This window comes from Marmota monax, unplaced genomic scaffold (genome assembly GCF_021218885.2).
Source record: "Marmota monax isolate L192 unplaced genomic scaffold, Marmota_monax_Labrador192_F-V1.1 WCK01_AAM20220418_F8-fsc01266, whole genome shotgun sequence".
Taxonomy (NCBI): Eukaryota; Metazoa; Chordata; class Mammalia; order Rodentia; family Sciuridae; genus Marmota; species Marmota monax.
In genome coordinates this window covers 19,447-32,922 of record NW_026694918.1, presented here as the reverse complement: position 1 = coordinate 32,922, position 13,476 = coordinate 19,447, and the positions used below count along the sequence as shown (strand labels likewise).

General features: G+C 37.7%; 1 protein-coding gene across 4 annotated transcripts in view; it reads right to left on the bottom strand.

The window, feature by feature from the left end:
• The window catches only part of LOC124081080 (rabankyrin-5), a 55,001-nt gene that overhangs the window by 34,022 nt on the left and 7,503 nt on the right, over window positions 1-13,476 (bottom strand). For all 4 annotated transcript variants that reach the window (XM_058573562.1, XM_058573563.1, XM_046427211.2 and 1 more), the window contains exons 4-7: window positions 12,575-12,740; window positions 7,318-7,522; window positions 5,485-5,553; window positions 4,851-5,050 (exon numbers count right to left, since the gene is read on the bottom strand). In XM_058573562.1, the coding sequence (XP_058429545.1) occupies window positions 4,851-5,050; window positions 5,485-5,553; window positions 7,318-7,522; window positions 12,575-12,740 (640 nt within the window). The remainder of the gene's footprint in view (window positions 1-4,850; window positions 5,051-5,484; window positions 5,554-7,317; window positions 7,523-12,574; window positions 12,741-13,476) is intronic.

The window sequence follows — 13,476 nt, the reverse complement described above, 5'->3', positions numbered from 1 at the left end:
CAAAAATCCTCAATAAAATTCTGGCGAATCGGATACAAAAACATATCAAAAAAATTGTACACCATGATCAAGTAGGATTCATCCCTGGGATGCAAGGCTGGTTCAATATACGGAAATCAATAAATGTTATTCACCACATCAATAGACTTAAAAATAAGAACCATATGATCATCTCGATAGATGCGGAAAAAGCATTCGACAAAGTACAGCATCCCTTTATGTTCAAAACTCTAGAAAAACTAGGGATAACAGGAACATACCTCAATATTGTAAAAGCAATCTATGCTAAGCCTCAGGCTAGCATCATTCTGAATGGAGAAAAACTGAAGGCATTCCCTCTAAAATCTGGAACAAGACAGGGATGCCCTCTCTCTCCACTTCTCTTCAACATAGTTCTCGAAACACTGGCCAGAGCAATTAGACAGACGAAAGAAATTAAAGGCATAAAAATAGGAAAAGAAGAAATTAAATTATCACTATTTGCAGATGATATGATTCTATATCTAGCAGACCCAAAAGGCTCTACAAAGAAACTATTAGAGCTAATAAATGAATTCAGCAAAGTGGCAGGATTTAAAATCAACACGCATAAATCAAAGGCATTCCTGTATATCAGCGACAAATCCTCTGAAATGGAAATGAGGACAACCACTCCATTCAAAATATCTTCAAAAAAAATAAAATACTTGGGAATCAACCTAACAAAAGAGGTGAAAGACTTATACAATGAAAACTACAGAACCCTAAAGAGAGAAATAGAAGAAGATCTTAGAAGATGGAAAAATATACCCTGTTCATGGATAGGCAGAACTAACATCATCAAAATGGCGATATTACCAAAAGTTCTCTATAGGTTTAATGCAATGCCAATCAAAATCCCAACAGCATTTCTTGTAGAAATAGAGAAAGCAATCATGAAATTCATATGGAAAAATAAAAGACCCAGAATAGCAAAAACAATGCTAAGCAAGAAGTGTGAATCAGGCGGTATAGCGATACCAGACTTCAAACTATACTACAGAGCAATAGTAACAAAAACAGCATGGTACTGGTACCAAAACAGGCGGGTGGACCAATGGTACAGAATAGAGGACACAGAAACCAATCCACAAAACTACAACTATCTTATATTTGAGAAAGGGGCTAAAAGCATGCAATGGAGGAAGGATAGCATCTTCAACAAATGGTGCTGGGAAAACTGGAAATCCATATGCAACAAAATGAAACTGAATCCCTTTCTCTCGCCATGCACAAAAGTGAATTCAAAATGGATCAAGGAGCTGGATATCAAATCAGAGACGCGCCGTCTGATAGAAGAAAAAGTTGGCTACGATCTACATTCGGTGGGGTCGGGCTCCAAATTCCTCAATAGGACACCCATAGCACAAAAGTTAATAACTAGAATCAACAAATGGGACTTACTCAAACTAAAAAGTTTTTTCTCAGCAAAAGAAACAATAAGAGAGGTAAATAGGGAGCCTACATCCTGGGAACAAATCTTTACTCCTCACACTTCAGATAGAGCCCTAATATCCAGAGTATACAAAGAACTCAAAAAATTAGACAATAAGAGAACAAACAACCCAATCAACAAATGGGCCAAGGACCTGAACAGACACTTCTCAGAGGAGGACATACAGTCAATCAACAAGTACATGGAAAAATGCTCAACATCTCTAGCTGTCAGAGAAATGCAAATCAAAACCACCCTAAGATACCATCTCACTCCAGTAAGATTGGCAGCCATTATGAAGTCAAACAACAACAAGTGCTGGCGAGGATGTGGGGAAAAGGGTACACTTGTACATTGCTGGTGGGACTGCAGATTGGTGCAGCCAATTTGGAAAGCAGTATGGAGATTTCTTGGAAAGCTGGGAATGGAGCCACCATTTGACCCAGCTATTCCCCTTCTTGGTCTATTCCCTAAAGACCTAAAAAGAGCATGCTACAGGGACACTGCTACATCGATGTTCATAGCAGCACAGTTCACAATAGCAAGACTGTGGAACCAACCTAGATGCCCTTCAATAGACGAATGGATAAAAAAAATGTGGCATTTATACACAATGGAGTATTACTCTGCATTAAAAAATGACAAAATCATAGAATTTACAGGGAAATGGATGGCATTAGAGCAGATTATGCTAAGTGAAGCTAGCCAATCCCTAAAAAACAAATGCCAAATGTCTTCTTTGATATAAGGAAAGTAACTAAGAACAGAGTAGGGACGAAGAACAGGAGAAGAAGATTAACATTTAACAGGGATGAGAGGTGGGAGGGAAAGGGAGAGAGAAGGGAAATTGCACGGTAATGGAAGGAGACCCTCAGGGTTATACAGTGGAGGGGGTAGAGAGAGAGGAGGGGAGGGGAGGGGAGAGGTGGGGAGGGGGGAGGGTGGATGATGGGAAAGGCAGCAGAGCACAACAGACACTAGTATGGCAATTTGTAAATCAATGGATGTGTAACTGATGTGAATCTGCAATCTGTGTATGGGGTGAAGGTGGGAGTTCATAACCCACTTGAATCAAAGTGTGGAATATGATATGTCAAGAAATTTGTAATGTTTTGAACAACCCACAATAAAAAATTAAAAAAAAAAAAAAACAAAACCGATAGACCAAGCAGTCCTAAAGTTAATAAGTATGTGTAAGATTTCAATAGAATAATGAACAACTTTGCTGTGACTCACACAGAAAATCCTGCATCCTACAATTTTAAAAGTATACATTATTTTCAAATATGTCAAACTCTTATAAAAACTTGTTCTAAAAGAATCTTAAACATCGGTTGGGGGCGGAGGCAGTCTTAAAAACAGCTGGACATGATAGCAAATGCTTGTAATTTCAGCTATTTAGGAGGCTAAGGCAGAAAGATCACAAGGTCAGCCTGGGGAACTTAGTGAGATCTTGTCTCAAACTGTAATAAAGAGGGCTGGGGATGTAGCTCAGTGGCAGAGAATACTCCTGGGTTCAACCTCCAGTACAAAGTTGTTTTGTTTTGTTTTGTTTTGTTTTAACCAAAGAACCAATCTCTTACATGCCGTACTATGACACAATGTGATTAAATTGAAAAACAGTAAAATTATGGCCAATAACCAATGCATCTTTTTAGATTAAAGCTCTAAATTTCCAGAAGTTATCAATCTAAAATATAGTTTTTCCTGAAGTCCTTGTCCTATAGAACTACTGCTTTAGTTTTTATGTCACCTAGAATAGTGATTTCATTTGACCTTTACTTATTTATTTTGGTTCAGGGGAATGAACCCAGGGCCTCATGCATGCTAAACATGTTTTTTAATCTACCTGAGCTATACCTCCAGCTTCTGATCTTTAAGTACTAATTTTTTTTAATAAAGGGCTATTTAACATTCATCTTTTTTTTTTTCAGGTAGAAGTCAATTCTCTTTTTTAGTGGCAACTACCTGTACCTTCTACACTGCTAGTATTCAACATGAAATATATGGAATTCTTCCCCTTAAAATATCCCTGTATTATTTAGCCAGATCAAGGAAATGTAAAAATTCAAACTCTGGTTCTCTGAGTATGGCTTATGGATTCTGGGGTTCCTGAGAGTCTTCAGAGGAACCACTAGGTCAAAACTATAATACCCCTACTTACTTTTTCTTCACTATTGGCATTTGCACAGATATTATGAGAGCAATAGTGAGTCAAATTGGAGAGCTTTAGCAAAAATCAACACAGTAGCATCAAAGTGTATTAGTAGATTTTAAAAAAGAGCCAGTTTCACTCAGGATGATCCTTTTACATCAATATAAATTATTAAATTTTTGAAATTTCAACTGAATATGTCTCAAAACTTCTATATTGACAAAATAAAGAGTACACATAAAGATACTTTTGCTACATATCAAAGTATAATGCTGTCTGGAGGAAATGCATTTATGGCACTAACTTATGGGCTGAACTACTGGCTTTTCTCATGCAACAGTATTTTCACCCAAAAGAAAGACTGATTAATACACTACTGTTATTCAAATATGAGTATCTGGTAGACATTTTCTTGAAATTGAACAACTGACAAAGAACAGACAAAAAAATAAAAGAAAAAGAAAAAGAAAAACCATCGACAATATTAGTACCCAATGATAAAACTAAAAATCTGTGAAAACTTTTCTTGGCAATCCTAAATTTAATACTGTCTCAATACTAAGACTTCTCTGATAAGATAATTGGTGATACAGATTAAACATAATTCTGAAATGTATGAACATTTTGAAGATCTGCATAACTCAGTGAACCAATTTTTCCCAATGAAAAAGATGCATTCAGAAGACAAATGAGACATGGATTTCAACATAACAAAATACTGAATTTCATGGATATTTAAAATACAAATCCCTTCACTACATATCTGTGTGAAAGATGTATTATCTTCATATACTTTAATCAAAACAACATCTCAAAAGATTGAATACATATGCAAATATAAGAAACCAGCCACTTTTGCTGCATACAGTGCTGCACGTCAGTAATCCTACCTACTCAGGAGGCGAAGGCAGGAGGATCACAAGTTCAGTGCCATCCTGGGCAACCTAGACCTTGCCTCAAAATACAATTTAAAAAGGGTGGGGGTATAAATTCAGTGGTAGAACAACCCTGGGTTCAATCCCATTTCCAGAAATAATAAACAAAGTATTTCAGTTTGTAAGATTTAATTTGATGTTTGTCTAAACTGAAGTATAAGAAAAAAAATTACAACCTGCACTTTTATTTAAAATTAAGTATAAAATAATTTTCCTAATAGTAGGCCATTTTGTTAAAAACAATTATAAGATATTCCACAGAGCCCCTAACTTCAGCATCAACTTTCAGGGATCTACTATTCTGTACCTGTCATGGTATCAGGTGCATCAGTGTTGCTGCCACGCTGAATGAGTCTGGCTGCAAAGCTGTTTTCATCAAATGAAGTCCCATTTACCACAGGGAGGTCTTCAAAGGGGTTTACAGATGCATCCGAAGATACAGTGATGTACTGTACTGCCAGCCACAAAGCTGTGCTGCCTTCATGGTCTTTTAGCTCTAAATCTAACCTGAAATAAGAAAGCAATGTGAAGAAAGATAAGTATAATCTTCAGACACTCTGTACTGCCAACAGTCTTATTAGTCTTTGTATACTTTTTGAATAATAAAATTTTATTTTTCTTTTACTTATTAAGATTTATAATACTGCTGGGTGTAATGGTGCATGCCTGTAAATCCCAGTGGCTCAGGAGGCTGAGGCAGGAGGATTACAAATTCGAGACTAACCTCAGTAACTTAGCAAGACCCTAAGTAACTTAGTAAGACCCTGTCTCAAAATAAAAAATGAAAAAGGGATTGGGATGTTGCTCAGTGGTTGAGTTCAATCCCCAGTTTAAAAAAAAAAAAAAAAAATCTTAACACTAAAAGACATTTTAAAAGAATTTTTCACTCACAATCCCACCCTCACAACTGCTTTTTCATTTCTCCATGTCGCCCTACGTACTGTTTACACTGCAGCAGCTGATTGAACACATATTCATTCCTGGCGGTGATGGACAGGTGTAAAGGAGTCCTGTAGGATAAAAAGAGGTCAATTTAAGACAGTCCTAATTCAGGACTACTCACAGCATAAGTGACTAGACTCCTAGGCAGAATAATCATTCACAAGAAATTCTATGTTTCTGCAACAGTTTTCCAAAATCATGACCAATAATCAAAATATGAAAGTGAACTTTTTTATGTTATCATTTATTTAGTGACCAGAAAATGACAAAAGCAATTAAAGAAAAAGATATCAAATATTCTCTAATTTAATACTGACTACTTCAGCAATTTCTATCATAAGTCTGCTTATTTTCCCTTACTTATTCTGGGGGGAGAAAAAACTTTTCTTCCTTCTCCATAATCTTCTGTTAAACACCGGAGTAGTAACAGATGAGAACTGATTAAGGAAGGGGCTGGGGCTGGGGCTCAGTGGTAGAACACTCGCCTAGCACAGGTGAGGTACTGGGTTCAATCCTCATAAAGATAAATAAATAAAGGTATTGTGTCCACCTACAACTAAAAAATATTGAGAAAAAAAAAATAAAAGAACTGCTTAAAGCCAGGCATGGTGGCACATGCCTGTAATCCCAGCAGCTCGGGAGGCTAAGGTAGGAGGATCTCGAGTTCAAAGCCAGCCTCAGCAAAAGCAAGGTGTTAAGCAACTCAGTTGTGAGATCCTGTCTCTAAATAAAATACAAAATAGGGCTGGGGATGTGGCTCAGTGGTTGAGTGCCCCTGAGTTCCATTTCCAGTATCCCCTCATCCTCCCTAAAAAACTGATTAAAGTGGCATCTGATCCCTCCTCAGTGCTTTTATTTAGCACTGAAGTGACCTAAAGGAGATTGCCACTGCAGAAAGGGCACCCAACACTGGCATCTACCTGGAGATGGAAAGATTACCAAAGTTCACTGCAGTTAGATGGGGGAAAAAATCTACAGGGGGCATAAAGGATGCAATTTTGGGAGGGAATAAGATAATTATCACATGATATTAAGATTTCATTGAGATCTATTATACTTTAAAGTACTTCACCTATCCTAATCCATTTTCCTATTTTGACAATGACACTTCACTGAAATCTTTTCTTATTTCTTCTGAGGGTTTTCAAAGGTAAAAAATAAAAATAAAATACTGAGCTGCTACGATGATAGGTAGGTCCCACCTGTGGCTTGTGATGTAGGTGGCTTTATTATCGACCTTTAGAGCCTCCCACACTGCTGTCCCCTAAGCGGCCCTTTCTGAGATTCTGAACCACAAGGAATCCTTCACTAAGTCCTAGGAAAAGCCAAAGGGAACACAAGTACTGGCAAATACATGAAGGGCTATGCTGCAGCAGAAGACAGCAAGCTGTGCAGATAAAGAGTTGTCTCTTTATAAGGCAGAATTGGGTTTAAAATAGGGACTTGCTAACAATTAGACCTCACAGAAATAAAAGATTGCCTTGAATTAGTGTGCTCTTCTTCTTCCAACTATCCAAGCAACTCCAAGAAATGCTAAAGAAGCTCCCCTTGGAAGAGGTGACTAGATAACCAGTCTAGTTCCTTCCATCATGAAGATGACAAAAATTGCTGAGAAATTCAAAGACTTCTGTTAATCAGGATGGAAATGTTTTCCACAAATGCCTCTCTCTGGTCTTAGTCATGACATTCATTTGCAGAACAAATAAACATTTATGATTTCAATAAACATCATATTCAATAATGCCAAATACCATGTTTGCCAATTATGGAGAACCATAAAATACCCTTCTTGGATTTGTGCTAAGGTTATCATCTCTCAGTTTCCAACTTACCTGCCCTTGCTATCCTGCATGTTGGGATTGGCACCAGCCTGTAGGAGGGCCTCTGCAATCTGTGCCATCTCAGACATCACATCTGTTGAATGTTTCTTTGAACTGTACAATGCCACAAGGTGTAATGGTGTCTCTTGGGCACCCAATGTAGCAGCATTAACAAGGGCCCCATTCTTAATAAGGAAAGTAGAAGCAAAGAGATCTCCTTGAAAAGAAATAAGATTAGACAAAGTAACATATATCAACATTCAGGGTGAGCTATTCTGGTCAATGTTTCCTCAAAAGGCAGCAATCTATAACTGCAGACAAAAAAGAAGGACAAGTAGGTAAGTCTGAAGAAATCTCTCGAGATACCTCTAAGTGGAAACTCATCATCAAGACTATGGAGTTATATACCTTAATTCAATAGGCCTCTCGGTCCAATTTTTTATTACTTGTGATCATCTGTCCTGCCTCCTCACCATAATATCCCCTTCATTATCTAAGAAAACCAAGCTTCTAATTTTCAAAGGCTTCTTCTGGTCATTTCTCAAAAAGGGCTTCTGAGATTCCTCCCCAGCACAATTTCTCTCTCTCTACTTTGTTGACTGACCACAATCTAAACCTAAGTAGTACTCAGCTCCAATCTGCTGTACTTGCACATGTCTGATTTATTACTATAAAAAGTTTTTTCTTGGGGCTGGGGCTGTGGTTCAGCAGTAGTGCACTTGCCAGGCATGTGTGAGGCACTGGGTTCAATTCTCAGCACCATATATAAATAAATAAAGTGAAGATCTATCAACAACTAAAAAAAGAAGTTTAAAAAAAATTTTTAAAGAAGTCTTTTCTTTTAGTTCTCATTTCATGCAAACAGAACAGTCTTACCAAGAAGTTTACTACTGAATATTTGAACAGAGAATCTGCATAAATTATTATTTATAAAACTTTCACATGGTAAATTAACTGGTTGTAAAAATGAAAATTCTTTCCTTTGCCTTAACACTTTTGTATGGAGGGGAAAAAAACTTACCTTAATATATTGACAAGAGGCCAAGAATTAAATTTATCTAAAGATATTAAAAGTATACAATTGTGGCCAGGTACAATAATGTACACTTGTAATCAAGTGGCTTGGGAGGCTGGGGCAAAAGGACTGCAAGTTTGAGGCCAGCCTCAGCCCTTAGCAACTTAGCAAGACTCTAGTCAACTTAGTGAGACTCTGTCTTAAAATTAAAAAGGGTGAATGATGTGACTCTGTGGTAAAGCACTACTGGGTTCAATCCCTAGTACCCACACCCCAAAAAGAATACAACTGTGAAAATACTTTTGTCAGATACCAATAAAGGAAAGATGACTCTAGATAGGTTACACAAATACATGTCTGAATTCACAACTAAGCAATTTGACAAGTGGCAATTAAATATTAAAATTAGTTGTTAAAAAACCAGGTAAAGTATACTTGTCAAGTTCACTTGGAGGATGACAAAGATCATATAATTATATTTTAAGATTAAAGTTCAATCTTCCTTGGATTTAATTCCTTTTATAATTTAAAGACAAAAAAAAATATTGGCTATATGTCAAATTTGTTTCTTAAGAAAATAAGGCAAGAATAACAAAGAATTAATGAACAGAAAACCTAGGAGCAAGTGTTTTTAGGCATTCCTCCTAGTTAGGTGGGAGCAACTGTTTCTCTCAGTGCCCTCCAGGTGGCACCAATTAGCTCCTAAAAGGAAAGGAGATACCTACTTCATGTGTTTTCATATCCACTATTGATTTATAAAACACAGACCCTGGAACAGGCATGGTGGCACACACCTATAATGCCAGTGGCCTGGAAGGCTGTGGCAGGAGGATCACGAGTTCAAATCCAGCCTTAGCAACAGAGAGGCGCTAAGCAACTCAGTGAGACCCTGTCTCAAAATAAAATACAAAATAGGACTGGGGCTGTGGCTCAATGGTCGAGTGAGTGCCCCTGAGTTCCTAGTAACCACCCCCCCCCCAAAAAAAAATTCCTAACAAAAAAGTTAAGTTTTTAACAATCCATATACAATTGTTCAGGAAACAGCCAGTAACTTTTATTATTCAATTAATAAAACCATATTTCATACTGTCCCAGTTAGTGCCACTGTTTTCAAATTTACTACAAATAACTGGATCCCTATTTAAGAAATCCATTGATTGATATTGGCTATTGCAGTTTAAAAAGTAGAAGAGGAACGAGATTTTTTTAATGAAAGCAACGATTCATCTCCTTGCCTAGATCAGGCTAATCAAAGGAGATGGCTACCAGGGGTCATACATGTGCCTCCTGTGAACTCACCTGAAGACATTGCCTGCCTATTGCATTCTTCTAACAGACTAGTACACCTAGTTAGTAGGATGATCACTATTTTGTTTATAGATTATAACATGTGTCCAGAACTAGACTTAGATGTCACATATTAAAGACCACCCTTTGTTCCTCTTATAATAAATTTAAAGAAGGTTTAACAGCTAACTTAAGTCTATTACTCAATTTAATCATTTAGGCAGGTCAAAAGACTGATATCAAGGTCAAGTAAAAAAAATTCCTACAGAAATTGAATCTGGTTATGGCAAATGTAAAAGCCACCATGTTGATCCTACCAGTCAAGTAGTAGTCACTGTGCTAAGTGCACTACTTAACACTGTCTCTCATGTTCCCAACAACACAATAAAGCAGAAATGATTTCCAATTTGCAAATGAGGAAAAGAAAACTCAGTATGGTCAAATGTCTGTCCACAGCATAAACAGGTGAGAGAATTCAAACCCTGGTACATCCAAGGTCCAAAGACAGTAGTCTGCCCACCACACCATGCCAAACTTGAAAACAACAATCTAGTTTATTATATCCACAAATTTGCAGACAATTCATAAATTCAGAATGGAAGATTAAATCATCTGAAAACAAGCATCAAACATCTAAAAACAATTCTTGGCAGTTCATGTAACTAAGCAATCACCAAAATATTGAATAACTCATAGATGTTTTTTCATCAAACATATGATTAAACTCCTTGAGAGGAAAGGAATATAATTTTCAGATTTTTTTTTTAAAGCAACAAGTATATTTGTTTCCAAAATAAACATCTCACATACTAAACAGTATGGGAAAGAGCAATTCCCTATGTGGTGAAAACTTTTTCCACTCAACACATACCCAGAACCAAGCACCCAACGGCTCTGCATAGTGCACAGTGATGCTTAGGGAAAATGCATCTGCTTTTAAAACTGACTCACTCTAAGGATTTCCCTACCCAATAAATAGCAAAATTTCCCTGTCTACCAGCCAACAAGCTCAACACTCTAATACATGGCTTAGGAGGATATTTATTTTAAAACCTTTGCTCACAAAGCACCATATATTCCACCAACAAGGAGCAACATCACAAAAACACAGCAGGGACAATATTTTCATAATGCATGAAGAGAAAGCTAAAATGCACATGAGTAAGATGTGGTGAAGCCAAGCACAGTGGCACACGCCTGTAATCCCAGTGACTCAGGAGGCTGAGGCAGGACAATCACAAGTTTGAGGCCAGCCTAGGAAACTTAATAAGGCCCTGTCTCAAAATAAAAATAAAAAAGGGCTAGGATGTAGCTCAGAAGTACAGCACTTGCCCAGCATGCACAAGGTTTATGGGTTAAATCCACAGCAACACACAAAACACACACTGTGGTGAAATCAGTATATCCTGTCTTTGCTGTCCATAGGGAAACAACAAAAAAGTAGCCACAGCAAAGTTCTTCTGTCAAGCCAACTATCACTCTACAAAATTAAAGCTTCTGACTTTTTTTTTTTTTGGGGTATGGAGGATTGAACCCAGGGGTGCTTAACCACTGAACCACATCCCAACCCTTTTTATTCTTTATTTTGAGAGAGGGTCCTGATGAGTTGCTTGGGGCCTTGCTAAATTGCTGAGGCTACCTCAAACTTTCAATCCTCCCACCTCAGCCTCCTGAGTCACTGGGGATTACAAGCATGCACTACAGTACCGGGTGGCTTTTGACATTTTAAAAAGCTTTCATCTCTCCATAGATTCTCTGTCAAAAATGACCACAGCCAAGTAAAGTTGGGCAGCATCCACTTGGAACATATTAATTAATTAATAAGGATATGTTAAAAAAAATAAGTCCAATTTTCCCACTTAAAAAGTTAATTCAGGAGCCTAAGGTAGGAGGATCACAAGTTTGAGGCCAGCTTCAGCAACTTAGCAAGGCCCTAATTAACTTAGTGAGACCCTGTCTCTAAAAAAATACAAAAAAGGGCTAGAGAAGTGTTCAGTGTTAAGCATCTCTGGGTTCAATCCCCAGTACCAAAAAAAAAAGTTAATTCAGGACAGGGGCAGTGGTGGAGCACTTGCCAAGCAAGCAAGAGGCCCTGGCTTTAATAACCAGTACTAGGGGAAAAAATAAGATTAAAACGTTCTGATTGTGGGCTGGGGCTCAGAGGTAGAGCGCTCACCTAGTACGATCCTCACCACCACATAAAAATAAAATAAAGATATTGCATCCACCTATAACTAAAAAATAAATATTCAAAAAAAAGTTCTGATTGTAATCCTACCATTTCCCCATTATCTCACTACTGATAATATACTCAAAATAACATTGCTAGAACAAAACAAATCTTAATCATTTTGCTATGTGAAAGTCTGTGAAAGATAAAACACTGATTCCCCAAAATAAGTTTTTAGGCTCCGGAGGCTGAGACAGGAGGATCATGAGTTCAAAGCCAACTTCAGCAATGGCAAGCCACTGAACAGTGAGACCCTGTCTCTAAATAAAATACAAAATAGGGCTGGGGATGTGGCTCAGTGGTTGAGTGCCCCAGAGTTCAATCCCCAGTACAAAAAGAAAAAAAAGTTTTTAAGTTTTCCTGGTTTTGGTATTTTTCTTATGTTCATGCTAGGATACAAAAGTAAAGACTTTCTATCATAATTTCTGGAGAATGTGATAATGTTGAACAAGTAAATGTATCAACTGCTTACAAGTAAAAGGTACTTCTCAAAAGCCACCTTTCTAACCTCCTCCCTCAGGCCCTGTCAGTCCTATGAACAGCCAAACTAACAAGGCCTGGGTAACAGTTCTTCAATCCCCTCTTTTACTCAAATCAAATTCTAAGTCTTGTAGCCTGCAAATACAGACTCAAGATGCCTTGGGAATTTTTGGAACTGAGTCAGGGAGTCTTCAAAAACCATATGAATAAAAAGAAAACTGCCTGCAAAGAAAAATATCAAATAGATTTCACCTTACCTCTTTGGATTCCTTTATGTAACAAGCTCCAGCCATTCTTGTCTACCATGTCCACATCAGCTTTATGACTAACCAGCGTGGTAGCAATACTCTCTAGTCGTCGTGAAAGGGCTAGATCTAATGCAAGATCTCCATTATGATCCACTTCATTCAGCTTCCCAGGGAGCTGCACAGAAAAGCTTGTAAATCAGCACTCAGATGGTATAATTTAATATATTTTAACTTCTCCCACCTAGATCCCTAAATATCATCTCTTAGACCAATGTCAAATTTTGGTGCTATGATACGGCTTACTTCCAAATTCAATTCATTCATAAACATCTACCAGGCCTCCTCAAGGCACATGCTTACAGAGAGCAGAGAACTAAAAAGATTACAGAACAGACATAAACAGTACCGAGGACAATTAAGGACCATGGCAGAAAAGCAGACAGTTCATTAGGGCACAAGTGCCAATGGCAGAGTTCAGAGAACTTCACAGAAAAGAGCTATCATTTTCATGAAAGGCTATGGCTTAATTCTTCCCAGAAGTTTAATGTTTCTTCACACACTGAACACCCAAGATAAAATGTTTCATTCCCATCTGTCAAAAGCCACTGATTTTTATTAAGGTAGCGTGGCAGGCAGTGGTAGGCAGAATAACAGCTCCCCAAAGATTTCTATGTCTAATCCCAGAACTCTGTGAACATACACCTTACATGGCAAAAAGCCCTCTGCAAATGTGATTAAGTTTAAAGGCCTTATGATGAGGAGAGTATCCTGGGCTATCCAGGAAGGCCCAATCTTTCTAATCACATGAGTTCTTAAAAGTAAAAGAGGGAAGCAGAGGAGTTGGTCAAAGAAATGCAACATTAGAAGGACATGATCTGCCACTGCTGGCTTAAAAGATGGAGACGGGAGCC